At 32.7% G+C, this 12500-nt stretch overlaps 4 protein-coding genes across 4 annotated transcripts; 2 read left to right on the forward strand and 2 right to left on the reverse strand.

Moving 5' to 3' along the window:
- Positions 1–1925: 1925 nt before the first annotated feature.
- LOC107190365 (probable GDP-L-fucose synthase) lies at positions 1926–3657 on the reverse strand. Its single transcript, XM_015579159.1, has 7 exons — positions 3625–3657; positions 3147–3295; positions 2955–3069; positions 2750–2878; positions 2456–2669; positions 2237–2374; positions 1926–2161 (listed from the first exon to the last, which is right to left on the reverse strand). Exons 2-7 carry the CDS (start codon positions 3281–3283, stop codon positions 1926–1928), a joined length of 969 nt encoding a protein of 322 aa, XP_015434645.1. The 5' UTR covers positions 3284–3295; positions 3625–3657.
- Positions 3658–4912: 1255 nt separating this feature from the next.
- Positions 4913–6617, forward strand: LOC107190320 (NADH dehydrogenase [ubiquinone] 1 alpha subcomplex assembly factor 5). The gene is made up of 3 exons (XM_015579111.1): positions 4913–5499; positions 5568–5752; positions 6167–6617. The coding sequence occupies exons 1-3, from the start codon at positions 4913–4915 to the stop codon at positions 6451–6453; spliced, it is 1059 nt and encodes a 352-aa protein (XP_015434597.1). The 3' UTR covers positions 6454–6617.
- LOC107190321 (ubiquitin-fold modifier-conjugating enzyme 1) lies at positions 6610–7674 on the reverse strand. Its single transcript, XM_015579112.1, has 4 exons — positions 7443–7674; positions 7142–7273; positions 6754–6921; positions 6610–6696 (listed from the first exon to the last, which is right to left on the reverse strand). The coding sequence occupies exons 1-4, from the start codon at positions 7563–7565 to the stop codon at positions 6610–6612; spliced, it is 510 nt and encodes a 169-aa protein (XP_015434598.1). The 5' UTR covers positions 7566–7674.
- A 631-nt stretch (positions 7675–8305) lies between these two features.
- Positions 8306–10225, forward strand: LOC107190373 (SAP domain-containing ribonucleoprotein). The gene is made up of 7 exons (XM_015579170.1): positions 8306–8503; positions 8742–8838; positions 8924–8985; positions 9321–9554; positions 9627–9755; positions 9839–9910; positions 10010–10225. Exons 1-7 carry the CDS (start codon positions 8453–8455, stop codon positions 10106–10108), a joined length of 744 nt encoding a protein of 247 aa, XP_015434656.1. The 5' UTR covers positions 8306–8452; the 3' UTR covers positions 10109–10225.
- The last annotated feature ends 2275 nt before the right edge of the window (positions 10226–12500 follow it).

Genomic DNA, 12500 nt, shown 5'->3' on the forward strand with positions numbered 1-12500 from the left:
GGCAAGACCCTGCACGGGGCTGCATATTTTCACTCGCGGATCCCTGACCGACGACGCCGCACCACGTGCAATGGGTACATCGTACACACACACACACACACACACAATCACACACGCACGCACACACCGTGGCCACGACGGACGTCAGACCGTGAAAAAAAGAAAAACACTTTATCACCAGGACCCGACCGTCGAGGTGAGCCACCTCGAGCGCGACTGAGCGCACCGAATTTGAGCCATCGTGCACCTACAGCGACGGCTCCTCCGTACCGAGGAGGGCGCTCAATCTATGCTCACGGACGCGCGTGCGTCGCGACGCCGGCTTCGTGCCCCGCAGACGCGATGTGCGTCGCGACGACGGACGCTCGGCACGAAGGGACAGTTTTATATCGAGTGTACACACCGTGTGCCCGTTGGCCACGCTTGTTTGTCTTGTCGTCGGTGGTCCTCGAAGCTCGGAAGTCCTTGGAATGGGACCGGAGACGGATCTGTGTCGCAGTTTTCACTTCCTGTTATCGTCTGATGCGTTCTAATCGGACGGACAGTACCGAAGCATGTAAACTGCTTTTGTTTTTTATTTATGGGGGTATCCTTTTGTACGATAGGTATAATATACACATACGTGTAGAAGGATTGGTGGAAATATTCAGAGGATAGAATAGTTGAGGGTTCGCTGTAAGTAAAAAGATTGTTAGATTGTATTGAAAAATATGCTTCGGGTGTAAATGAATTGGAGGAGAAATGTAATATGTATACCTATGTATGTATTAAGAAATTTGCAGTAATGTTGTAGATGTGCGGACCTGCTGTTCGAATAGTTATGTTTGTTACTAAAAGTAGAATACCAGTGTATAATTGCAGTTATATTTGGAATTGTATTGTTAATACTCGGACTTTAGTTTCCACAGATTATAAGGATACAAGGCAAGAATGTAACGTGAACGGAGTGGTTGGGTTTTAGTTTTTCCTATTGCATTCTTGCTAAATCGAAGCGTTGTTATTATTAAAATTTATCTATGAAAGTAATTATGGATAAGTCAGACATGTGGGATAATGGTGATTATTCAACCAGTTTCATATCTGAAAACGAAAAGCAAAATATTTTTTAAAATACGGCTAACATGTATGTTCCTAAAATAAATTATTTATTTAACGTTCACCCAACCGGTATACGGAAACGAATACAACGGAAGATGAAGGTATCATCAATTATAAATACTATCTCTGTAATAATTTCGATTTATTTGCTTGGAATGATAGATAATTGTAGCCGCATTTGTATTGATCTCTTTCACTTAATAGATATGCCACAAACTTTGTCCTTGTTTGTTTTATTGTCGAACCATTGTTATTGAACAAACGCCGATACCTTTGTTAATAAATACTGATTATTTAGACAATTTTTTAGTTAGAATCAAGATGAATAAATGGATATAAAAATATAAAATATTTCCAAGATGTTTTGAAAATACAACTCCACAATTTTATTCAAAAATAAACTTTTATTTTACAATCGTGGTACAAACAATTGTTTTATGAAAATAATATCCTGGAGAAAATACATGAAATCTGTAGAATATTTATTCCAAAAATATACAACAGTTATAGCAGTAGCATTTTCATACATAAGTTCATTTTTCTAATGTATAGTGTATTGGACTATAGTAATACCACAAATGAGGAAATGTAATTGTATGCAACAGTTTTCCAACCTTCCAACAAACTTTTGTATAACTACATACAAAACTAATTAAAATGGAATTTTTAACTTAACTGTTACTATAATAATTAAGATATTTCAACTATTATTTAAATAAATTTAGTATACATAAAATACAATTGGAAAGCAATTGTAAATTACAATTTTACTTACTTACATGAATCAAGTATACTGGAAGTGGAATTATTTCAATGTTTAACGATCATTAATTTCTTGCCTGATCATAATTTGCTATATACCAATCAACAGTCTCTTTAATAGCTTGAGTAAATGGTGTGAATTGAAAATCTGGTAAATACTTTCGTAATTTTGCATTACTTGCTGTTTTCTTATATTGCCCATCTGCTGCAGATAAATCATATACTATTTTCCCTTTGAAATCAAAAGCCTGTGCAATTGCTTCGGCTACTTGTGATATTGTGACTTCTTGAGACTCATCCACTGTTTAATATAAAAGTAAATACTTTATTAATTGTAGAACACCATGTAGTAATATTCCATCCACCTTATTTGTACCTGATAATATAATTGGCTCCACAGAATCATATCCTCTTAACACCCATATTATCAATTTAGCTAAATCTAAACTATAAATAAACTGTCTCAGAGGCTTCCCAGAGCCCAATACAGTAAATGTTTTATCTTCAGTATTTCCTGAAAGACACGTATTCATACTAATGATATTCTTAGAAATAATAAATAACTAATAAAAACTTTATCACAAATGTTCTGTACCATTTTTTATTAGATCATAAAGTCTTCGCATTAAACCTGGTATAACATGACTAGCACTAGGATGAAAATTGTCATTTGGACCAAATACATTGCACGGAATGATACTTGTGTAAATTCTACCGTGTTGTTCATAATAACCTTTATTTGCTATATCTATAAGACGTTTGGCATAACTATAACCATAATTTGATGGATGTGGTGGCCCATTGTGAATCTAAAGAAATGTCAAAGTGAAAAGTAAATGCAAGTGTCAATTAAAATTTTAAATAATAATAAGGTTCAGAATGACAATACCATAGTTTCATCTATGGGATATGTAGTTTTATCAGGAAATATGCAAGTTGACAAACAGGAAATAACTTTGACAACATTATTTTCATGAGCAGTTTGTAATACATTATCATTCATATGAATATTGTTACGCTAGAATTTTAAGGAATATATGTTGATCAATTTTACATCAGTTACAACTTAGTCATTTAAAGTTAACTTAGTTTACCAAAAAATCTAAATTATGTGCCATATTGTGGAATAGACCACCAACCATAGCAGCCAAGTGAACAACATGTGTTGGTTTATGTTTTTCAAATAATTTCTCTGTACCTTGTTTATTACTGAAAATATAACACTTTCATCTTTATAATTCCACTAGCATAATTATTTAATTCATAATAATTAGAATATAAGTTACCATAAGTCTGCATCTTTAGACCCTACAAATATCCACTTTTCATTCTTAATTTTATCTGCTTCAATGACACTTTGAATGGCTTTACCAACTAATCCTGTCCCACCAGTTACAAGTATAATCTTCTCTTTTTCACACATGTTTTATGAAATCTAAATAAAAACTTAATTATTAATATTTAATTCTCATCCATAATAATTACAGTTACAACACAGAAGCGTTATTTATGATAGATATATATTTAGCTTTAATTTCGTCCATGATGGTTTATTTAAGAAAATACAGAAAGAATTTTAGAGAGTATATTTAAAACATTTTAAACGATAAAATACAGAATTGTAAATTGATATCATTATGACAACGTGGTTATTTACACAATCAAATTCACGAGAATCTCATAAAAATGTTCTCACATCATTACGCACAGTACATTTTACACGTATATTCATTTGATGTACGTGCCAATAGTTTCATGACTTACACGGATAAATCAAATACAAATACGTAATTAACGTAAGTCTCTAATATTAAAAATCCACGTGGTTGCGCGTGGCACTGTCAGTGATAATACTTGGTACAATACACAAATACTGACACATGCATACTCGAAAACTCGAAAGTGATGAAACTGACAAATATCAAGACTCGACTACTCTTTGCTGAAACCCGCTATCGCCATCTGTTAGTAAGAACATAAAAACACCACTGAATTCTTTTTTATGGTAGCCACCACCGAAAAATAGTTGGCGCCGAATATTAGCACCGACGAGGTATAGGATAGACCGATCATCTTATGGGACTTCGTGTCTCATGTTCTGAAATACCGATAGTGTAAAAAGGCAGGGGACAGAAAAAAGCATTGGATGATAGGTCTATTCTATACCTAGTCGGTGATATTAGTGTTTCTTAACTTTCAAAATTTATTATTTGATTAGGTATTATTCATTGTTTTTTAATATCTTCCTTACAAAGTGAAATTAGGAATAGGTGTTGAGATAGTACGGGGATTAATGAATAACATATATATACAATTTAACTGTTTCTTATTGAAAAAATCGTAAGAAAGTATACAATTTACAATAGTATTTGTATGAATTTTATGACAGAAGACGAAGGCAATATCTAGTTTCTGTAGAAACCTTTTGAAACAGACAACTACAGTTAATGTATGCATGTATGTACAAAGTTTTCAAAATTAGAATATTTAAGCCAATTGGAACAAATGAAACTTAGATAACTTTCAAAATTGCATTTATATCAACATTCTGTCAAAATATTCATAGTTGCAGTAACGACAGATATTGATACTAAAATGGAAAAGACTCTAAGGGGGCTCTAGAGCCCCCGGTGGCCCCCGGAGCATATGACAGAGCATTACACTGATTGTTAGGTGAAATTGGATGTAATAAAAAAGTTTGATCGTTGCATTTTTTTTTGCCTCTCCAATATGCGACATTTAAATTTAAATTTTTGTAGAGTGCCTTTAACTTATTGTTAGTTTCTTTTTCCTTTTCACTCACTGTTCTGTTCTACGATCATCACTACAGAAAAAATACAATGGCGAGCTGTCGAGGACCTTTTCACTTTGTCCGTACGACGTACGGACTAAACACTCTAAAGGTTAAAGCTTTCATTAGGACTGATACAATTTTACCGTAAAATGATGTGTATTAAATATTCTGAATGTGCATTGTGTAAATATTATCGATGTTAAGATTACATAATCGTCTGAAGCAAGGAAAAAAATATTAAATCTTCGAAATCAAAAAATGCATACACTGCTGGAATGTTATGCTTTTCGGCATGCATTCAACTTTCAAAGTCGTCTTAACAATGTTCGTCGCATCGTTAACAGTGCGTCAAACTTTGCGCTACCTTCGGATAGTGTAATGTACGTTTTCGACAGAAACACGAAGCTTCTTCAAAGAGAACGAGCTGCACAAGCATCCGACGTGAAGCTGTATGACTACATCAAAGATGAAGTAGGTTACAGACTAGCAGATAGAGTATTTGACATAAAGAAAAAATTCAAAAAAGCACTTGACTTAGGATGTGGTCGTGGTCATGTGTCCAAGCACATCTTGGCAGAATCTGTAGAAGAGTTAATCTTGACCGATACGTGTCCGACCTATGTCGATCAAGCTGAGACAGCTGAAGGAGTTAAAGTAACAAGGACAGTTATGGACGAAGAGAACTTTTCATGGGAACCAAATAGTTTAGACTTAATATTAAGTTCATTGAGTCTTCATTGGGTTAACGATTTACCAGGCTGTCTCAAGAATGTTAATAAAAGCTTAAAGAATGATGGTGTTTTCCTGGCAGCTATATTCGGAGGACAAACATTATATGAATTAAGGTACTTTGAATGATATGGAAAATAGTATTATTGCAAGAATGTTATTTTTTACTATTGTTTCTTTCTAGAAGTTCTTTACAGTTAGCAGAACTGGAGAGAGATGGTGGGATTTCAGTTCACATTTCACCATTTGCTGAAGTTAGAGATGTTGGAACATTGTTGAATAGGGCCAATTTTACAATGTTAACCATTGATACAGATGAAATGGTTGTTGGTTATCCAAACATGTTTGAGTTAATGTGGGATTTAAAAGGTAATAGCAGAATGTCTAAATCATTGTAAATGTCTTCCATAAACTGTTTTCAAGTAACTGAGAACTGAATATAAAAAACTTGGATATTAGGGAACACTATTTAGCAAATTTTAAATTCATATTTATACATTGTATATTAAAGTAAGAAATATATTTTTTTCTTTAGCAAGATAAAATACTTGTACAGTAATAATTTTGTAGAGGATTGTTAATGTAGAATATCTCTCAGTAAGTCAAGTTGTTGTAATAGAATTAGTAGTCAGCCTGAATATTAAACAAAACATATATATTATTTCTTATAAACTTATGTTTGATTAATTGGTGTTAAACTTTTCACACAACCACCAGTTACATAAACAACACGATAACAATAAGTTATGTACAGATTACCTATCAAAGTAATCACTTTTACAGGAATGGCTGAGAATAATGCTGTTAGAAATCGAAAATTACGTTTAAATAAGGACACTATACTTGCAGCCTCTGCAATTTACAAAGAGCTTTATGGACAAACTAAAGAAGATGGTACACCATTTCTTCCTGCAACATTTCAAATAATTTATCTAGTAGGCTGGAAGCCAGACCCTTCACAACCAAAACCTCTAGACAGGGGCACTGGAGAAGTGTCTCTTAAGAATTTATACAGATTAGATGAGATTATAAAGGAAACTAAACAAATTAAAATAGATGAAGATAAATGATGTAAATAATGTATAAAGCATTGTAAACCTTTATACTTAATACAAAATACAATACATTCATTGTATTAATCTTTCCTTAAGATTACTATACATGTTAATCTGAATCATCAATTAAAAAAACATAGTTTCATTTATATTTTACACTATTTCTTTATATTACGACTTTTGACCTATTTTATCCTTATGGACTACAGCACCTTTTTCTATAAGATCAGGAATTTCGACTGCTAACCATGGTCCAAGCTAAAAATATAAATATTTATGAAAGAGCACTATATTATTATTATATGAGAAACTTACTCCAAGTGCCATAGCATGAGCAATTCCAAACTTTGGAACATTACGTGCCCATAATGGCTTGAAATGGTCTGTGAGGCAAATTTTTCCACCTCTGTACATTTTTGCTGTTTTACCATCTAGTTCTGGTAAAGCAATTTCAGGTGCTGTTGTGGGATATGTAACAGGAATCTACAATTAAGAATTCCATTTTGCATATGCTTAATCCAATGTACACAATAGTCTGACTTTTGTGATCTTATTAAATCCCTCATGGGTTACATATTATGAGACAGATTGGCCCTGTCTTGTTCTTTCTTAAGAAGTATAATCATTTCACAACTATTTAATTAACATTCTCTTTTATGTATGTCATAGCAGGCTAACATATATAATAAACAGAAATACTTACATCAAATTCAATTTCAAATTCATACTTTAAAAGGTTGTGAATGTACCAGCATTTCCCAAACCATTTTGTACCTTCTTTGTTCGATTCCAATCGAAACCAATCATTGTCAGATTCTTTGTTATTCTTGACATACTAAAATGCATATAGAAATGCTATTAATTAAATAAGTTTATAAAGTTTTAAGGGATCAAAATCTGACCACTGGTGCGAAATGCAAGCGTGAACGTGTTTGATAAATTAATACTTTTCTTTGAAGAATTTTAACCATATGGAAAGTACTACTATACATAATACAATTTACTTTAATTAATGCTTGGTATTCTTCTTTTAATCTTTGCACCCATAAATCCTTGTCTCGGGGGCCTGCTTTCGTTTGCAACAGTGGAATGCTACTTAATGTTTTCTTCGTCGATTCATCCACCATTGTAAACTTTTACAGCCACCACTGATGGTGACAGCTGCTATACAAAATTATGATCATTCGTGACACAAGTGACACATGTGGAGTTTTAAGGTTCTGTAACAACCTTATGTCGAACCCACACTGACGCGACATCCTTAGCAAACACGAGTGTCAACGAACCAATGTTAATCTTTTACTAGAATTATTTCAGAAAAATATTTGTTTCATGTGATGTCCACATCAAATTAATATTTACTTGAACTTCTGGGAAAGAATTATTAATTATAAGCATGGCAAGCGGTGATGACAATTCAATTTTGCACAAATTAAGCCGTTTGAAACCGCAAAAAAGAGAAGACGGAAATAATTCTTTTATCAATTTCCTTAGAGGTAGTTTTAAAGTATTTACCAGTCCAGAGTCTGGTAGTTACAATCATAGTTACAATTTCATTAATAAACAGTTTAAAATTTTACTGCTATATATGGTAAAATCACAAGATATATTATTAATACGAGACGATCTCTAAGATATAAAAACAAAACAGAAGAATACATACAAAGTATCATTTATTTCTAATTTAGTTTCAGAATAAATAGTCATTACAATAATGTTCAACTCTCTCTACTGTGTTATGTTCAATTGAACTATTATATGATAGTTCATTTTCTAGTTATTTATTCGTGATTGAAACTTGATCGATCAGTAGGATCAGTAGTTCAGTTACACGAGTTGCACTCAGTTGCACTCAGTTGCGTTCATGAAGATAGTGATATTGAATCTTTTATGTTGTACACGATTTTGGTTTAGCGGCAAGCCCTCAATAGTACATATAGTGTAACAAATTGTGACATGGTAATCGGCAAAATCAGAAGAATTATCTGTTGAAATAAAATAATACAGATGCGTCATGGCTGATTCATCTTATGAAAAAGGACTCACGGAACTTTCAAAGATGAAGGTAACTCGCGTACATATTATTGATATGCTTCTGTAACCGGAAAGTTAACCTCGATACTTTTTTTTTCTACACAACAAATTAATTATTTCATTTTCATTCATTTCCCGCGATACATGTAACTATTCGAAAATAATTTGAATCGTGTTCAGTTTTTGAGCCTGACAAAGAATGAATATTAGTCATTAAGGTTACATAGCAAAACATACTCATACGAGTGTTGATTAATTTTGTTAAATAGGTTGCGGATTTGAAGATCGAATTGAAACAGAGGGGACTTCCCACCAGTGGTAACAAAACTGAATTAGTCGAGAGGCTTCAGTTAGCAATTCATGGTGGCATGTGTTTGTTAATGTGCTTTAAAACATTTGTAACTTACTTCGAAAGAATTACATATTGATAGAATTATATTTTTTCTGGTAGATTCTGCATTATCTTTGGACGAAACAACAGAAGAAATTTTAGATGAAGACGCTGTTCTTGGGGTAAATACAACAAATATTATCATTTAATAGACAAAATCAGTGTTGAATATTAAGTCCCTGCAGTCAATTAAATAGTTTAGAATATAAATTTTTCTATGTAATTTCTTCATAAATTCTTATCACTTTGTACTGAAATATGAAATTAAGTTATTTTTAGACTTTGGATGTTTATGGAGGTATAGAATGCTTTAAATATTTTAATTAATGTATAAAAAAATGTTATGTACGAAAGTTTCTTAAAAATATACATACAGTCATAGTGGTTCAATTTAAATTTAATACAATAACTTGATTTTTAATGGTATAGCAGTAATGAATTTTTTCTTATTATGTAGGATGAAGAAATAGAAGAGTTATCGAGTAAACCAGATTCTCAAGAAGTTATTGAGAATAGGAAATTATCCATAGAAAGTAATGTGAGTGCAAAGAAAATAGTTTTAAACCGTAAACCAGTAATCGAAGAAGCTAAAAATGAACCAACCGAGAAAGTTGAGACTGAGATAAAAATAATAGATACAGCACCACCTGAAAGGAAAATGATTAAATTATCAGATCTTGGCGATAAAGAGGTAAGATAATTTAACTTTGAATCAAATAAATTTTAAATACAAAATATTAACGCAATTTCTGTACATGAGCAGAGGTTGGAGATGAGGGCTAAAAAATTTGGAGTGCCACTCTCAGAAGCTGCCAAGAAAGTAGCCAGATCTGCCAGATTCAGTATTAATAATCAAAACAATAAGTCTGCTGCTTCTGTAAAAACACCTGTGGTACATATATATATATATTTTTTTTTATTAGAATGCCGTTTGATGTGCTCTAAACATTCATAATTTGTTACATACGTTCACAGCACACAACATACGACGTTTTAAAGAAACGAGCAGAAAGGTTTGGCACGTCTGTATCTACTTTGATGGAAAAGGTGATGAATTGAATAAAATAAAAAAAAGCTATATAACATTCAACCACATTTACATACGCATATGTTGTGCATGATTTTCATGAATACTCTTTATTTCAGGCCGAATTAGAAGCCAGAATAGAAAAACGGAAAGCCAGATTTGGTGAAGTGAAACCCGCCGCGGAAAAAATACTTCAAAGTAAAGCTAAGAGTGAATGATATTCTGTGTTATATACCAAAACAGCAACTTAGATTGCAAATCTTATTCTAAGTTTTCTTATTTTCAGTACAATTATTGTATACATAATAAAAGATCATTGTATTTGTTATAAAATACTTTGCACAATCAATCTGATAGACTTCTTTTTTCGGTGTAATGCTATATTAAACATTCGAAGCATATTTCACGGGTTTAAAAGAAACCATGTGAATCCACTTGACAGTTATTTGTTTACACTTAAAATATTAGATGTAATGAGAAGATTACATTCGGTGTTACGATCCTTTTCTTATTTGTAATGACATTCTTAAAACTGTTTCCACGACGAGTTCAATTTCATGGTGTCCATTTAGGAATAAAACAGTTTGCTTAGAAATGAATGTATACTCCTAATATCAAGGTCTGATAGCTATGAATCGAAACAATTAAATAAATACGATTGACTTCACCGTCGACGTCGACGCGTACTGAACTCGCACGCTCCGAAGAAAGAGAAAAGCATCCTACGAGATTATTTCAATATATTGAATTTTATTATAAAATGTTTGTATTTAGGCTACAACATGTAATATAATAATTGCGTTTGGTCTAGACCCTTACGAAAAGAAAAGCTAAACTGCACCACATTTACTGTTGTCTCGACAAGACACGCTTTCGTCAGTTTACGTTTCAAGGAAACACTCGTAAATGCGAAAATGTTTGATGCGCGTACATAGATTCAAGCATCGATCATAAATCGTGGAGTTTCGAAATGTTTTAGCCACTTTTGAGATCGAGTCATCGTGTTATACATATCACAAAGTGTGTTTCGTACGAGAAATATACGAACAATTCCAATAAATGCGGTCGCGTCATGCACAAAAATAATATAAATATATGTGTACAAACGTACACGTACACCATTCAAAACAATGACTTTCGCGTTTTATTCTATTTTTTTTTGTACATTGTCGAACACAAGGAACGGCGGGTTCAACGGTCGCAACGGTCATTTGAATCGAAAATCAGGTTTCAAAATTGCAAAGTGTCGTGGTCACTGATTGTATTTAAGAATAGTTCATAGAAACGTCACACATGATTAATCAACGACCATTTAATCGAACGAATTCGCATTTTCCTTGAAGCGTACCCTAAAGACGAACGGGTCGAAGACACACACGGTTACGTTTAAAGAAGACGATAGAGATTGTACATTAAAAACGGTATACAACCGAAATATATCGTATACGTGTAAAAATAATAAAATTATAGCTGTAGTTAAACCTCTCTCTCTCTCTCTCTCTCTCTCTCTCTCTCTCTCTCTCTCTCTCTCTCTCTCTCTCTCTATCTCTCTCGCTCGCTCTCTCTCTCTCTATTACAATTATACGGCGTGTAATTGTGTACGTTCATTCACAATTTTCGGTCGTTAAACGGTCGACGAATGTAAAGGAAACTATCCCAAGCAGCTAATCCTAAGATAATGTATTTCCTTTTTTTTTATTTTATATAACTTCTATTTATATTAGGTATGCACGTATGTGTGATAACTAAACAGATGCACGATCTTTGTGGCGCAAAGACACTACCCAGCTTTGCGGTTCGATCAAAGAGCAGGAGGCTGTCTTACTGATAACAAATTAGTAAACCATGCAAAGAAGTAACAGTTGTTTCTTTTTCATTTTGTAAATATATCAACCTTGCACGTAATCGTATCTGTTCAGTGAATCACTCGATCAAATTGGTTACCAATCCATTTTTCGTCTCGTACGAATCCAGTTCTTGAGAACATTTCAAACAAAAGATTCGACGAGACAGTATTTTCTCGAAGTTGCGCTTTAGGCACGAGCAACTAGGGTCAAGTCAATAATGATTTGTAATAATACGACACATTCATATAATATATAATAATTAATTCTTTATACTTTATTACATATATATATATATATATATATATAGATGTATAAAAAAAAAGGTTTCTGAGTGTTTGTCGATACGGTTGCACATGCCTGGAGAAATTATATACATTCCTAATGTAGTTTACATATTAATTATGTATTTATAATTGCACGCCACAATAAAATAAAAAACTTCATCGTTTCCAATCTCTCTTCGGCCGATTATCTATACACGCGCTTCGCATATATCGGTTTAGTTAAATTTTTTCACGTGTTCTCTCATCGCTTTCTTATAGAATTGGACTTCGGCAGCCTCCTGTTCTCTAATATAACTATATATATTCAATGCTTTTTGTTCCATTCTCCTCTTTAATATAATAATCAAGTAAAATTTGTAAAATACAATATTATTACTACCTATATGATAAATTCTTAATCTTCTCATTTATAAATAATTATAGTAGTAGTCTTCACACCATTTGTTAATTTATTATAACCGGATGCTGTTTTCATTCGT

Source organism: Dufourea novaeangliae, unplaced genomic scaffold (assembly GCF_001272555.1).
Source record: "Dufourea novaeangliae isolate 0120121106 unplaced genomic scaffold, ASM127255v1 scaffold177, whole genome shotgun sequence".
Taxonomy (NCBI): Eukaryota; Metazoa; Arthropoda; class Insecta; order Hymenoptera; family Halictidae; genus Dufourea; species Dufourea novaeangliae.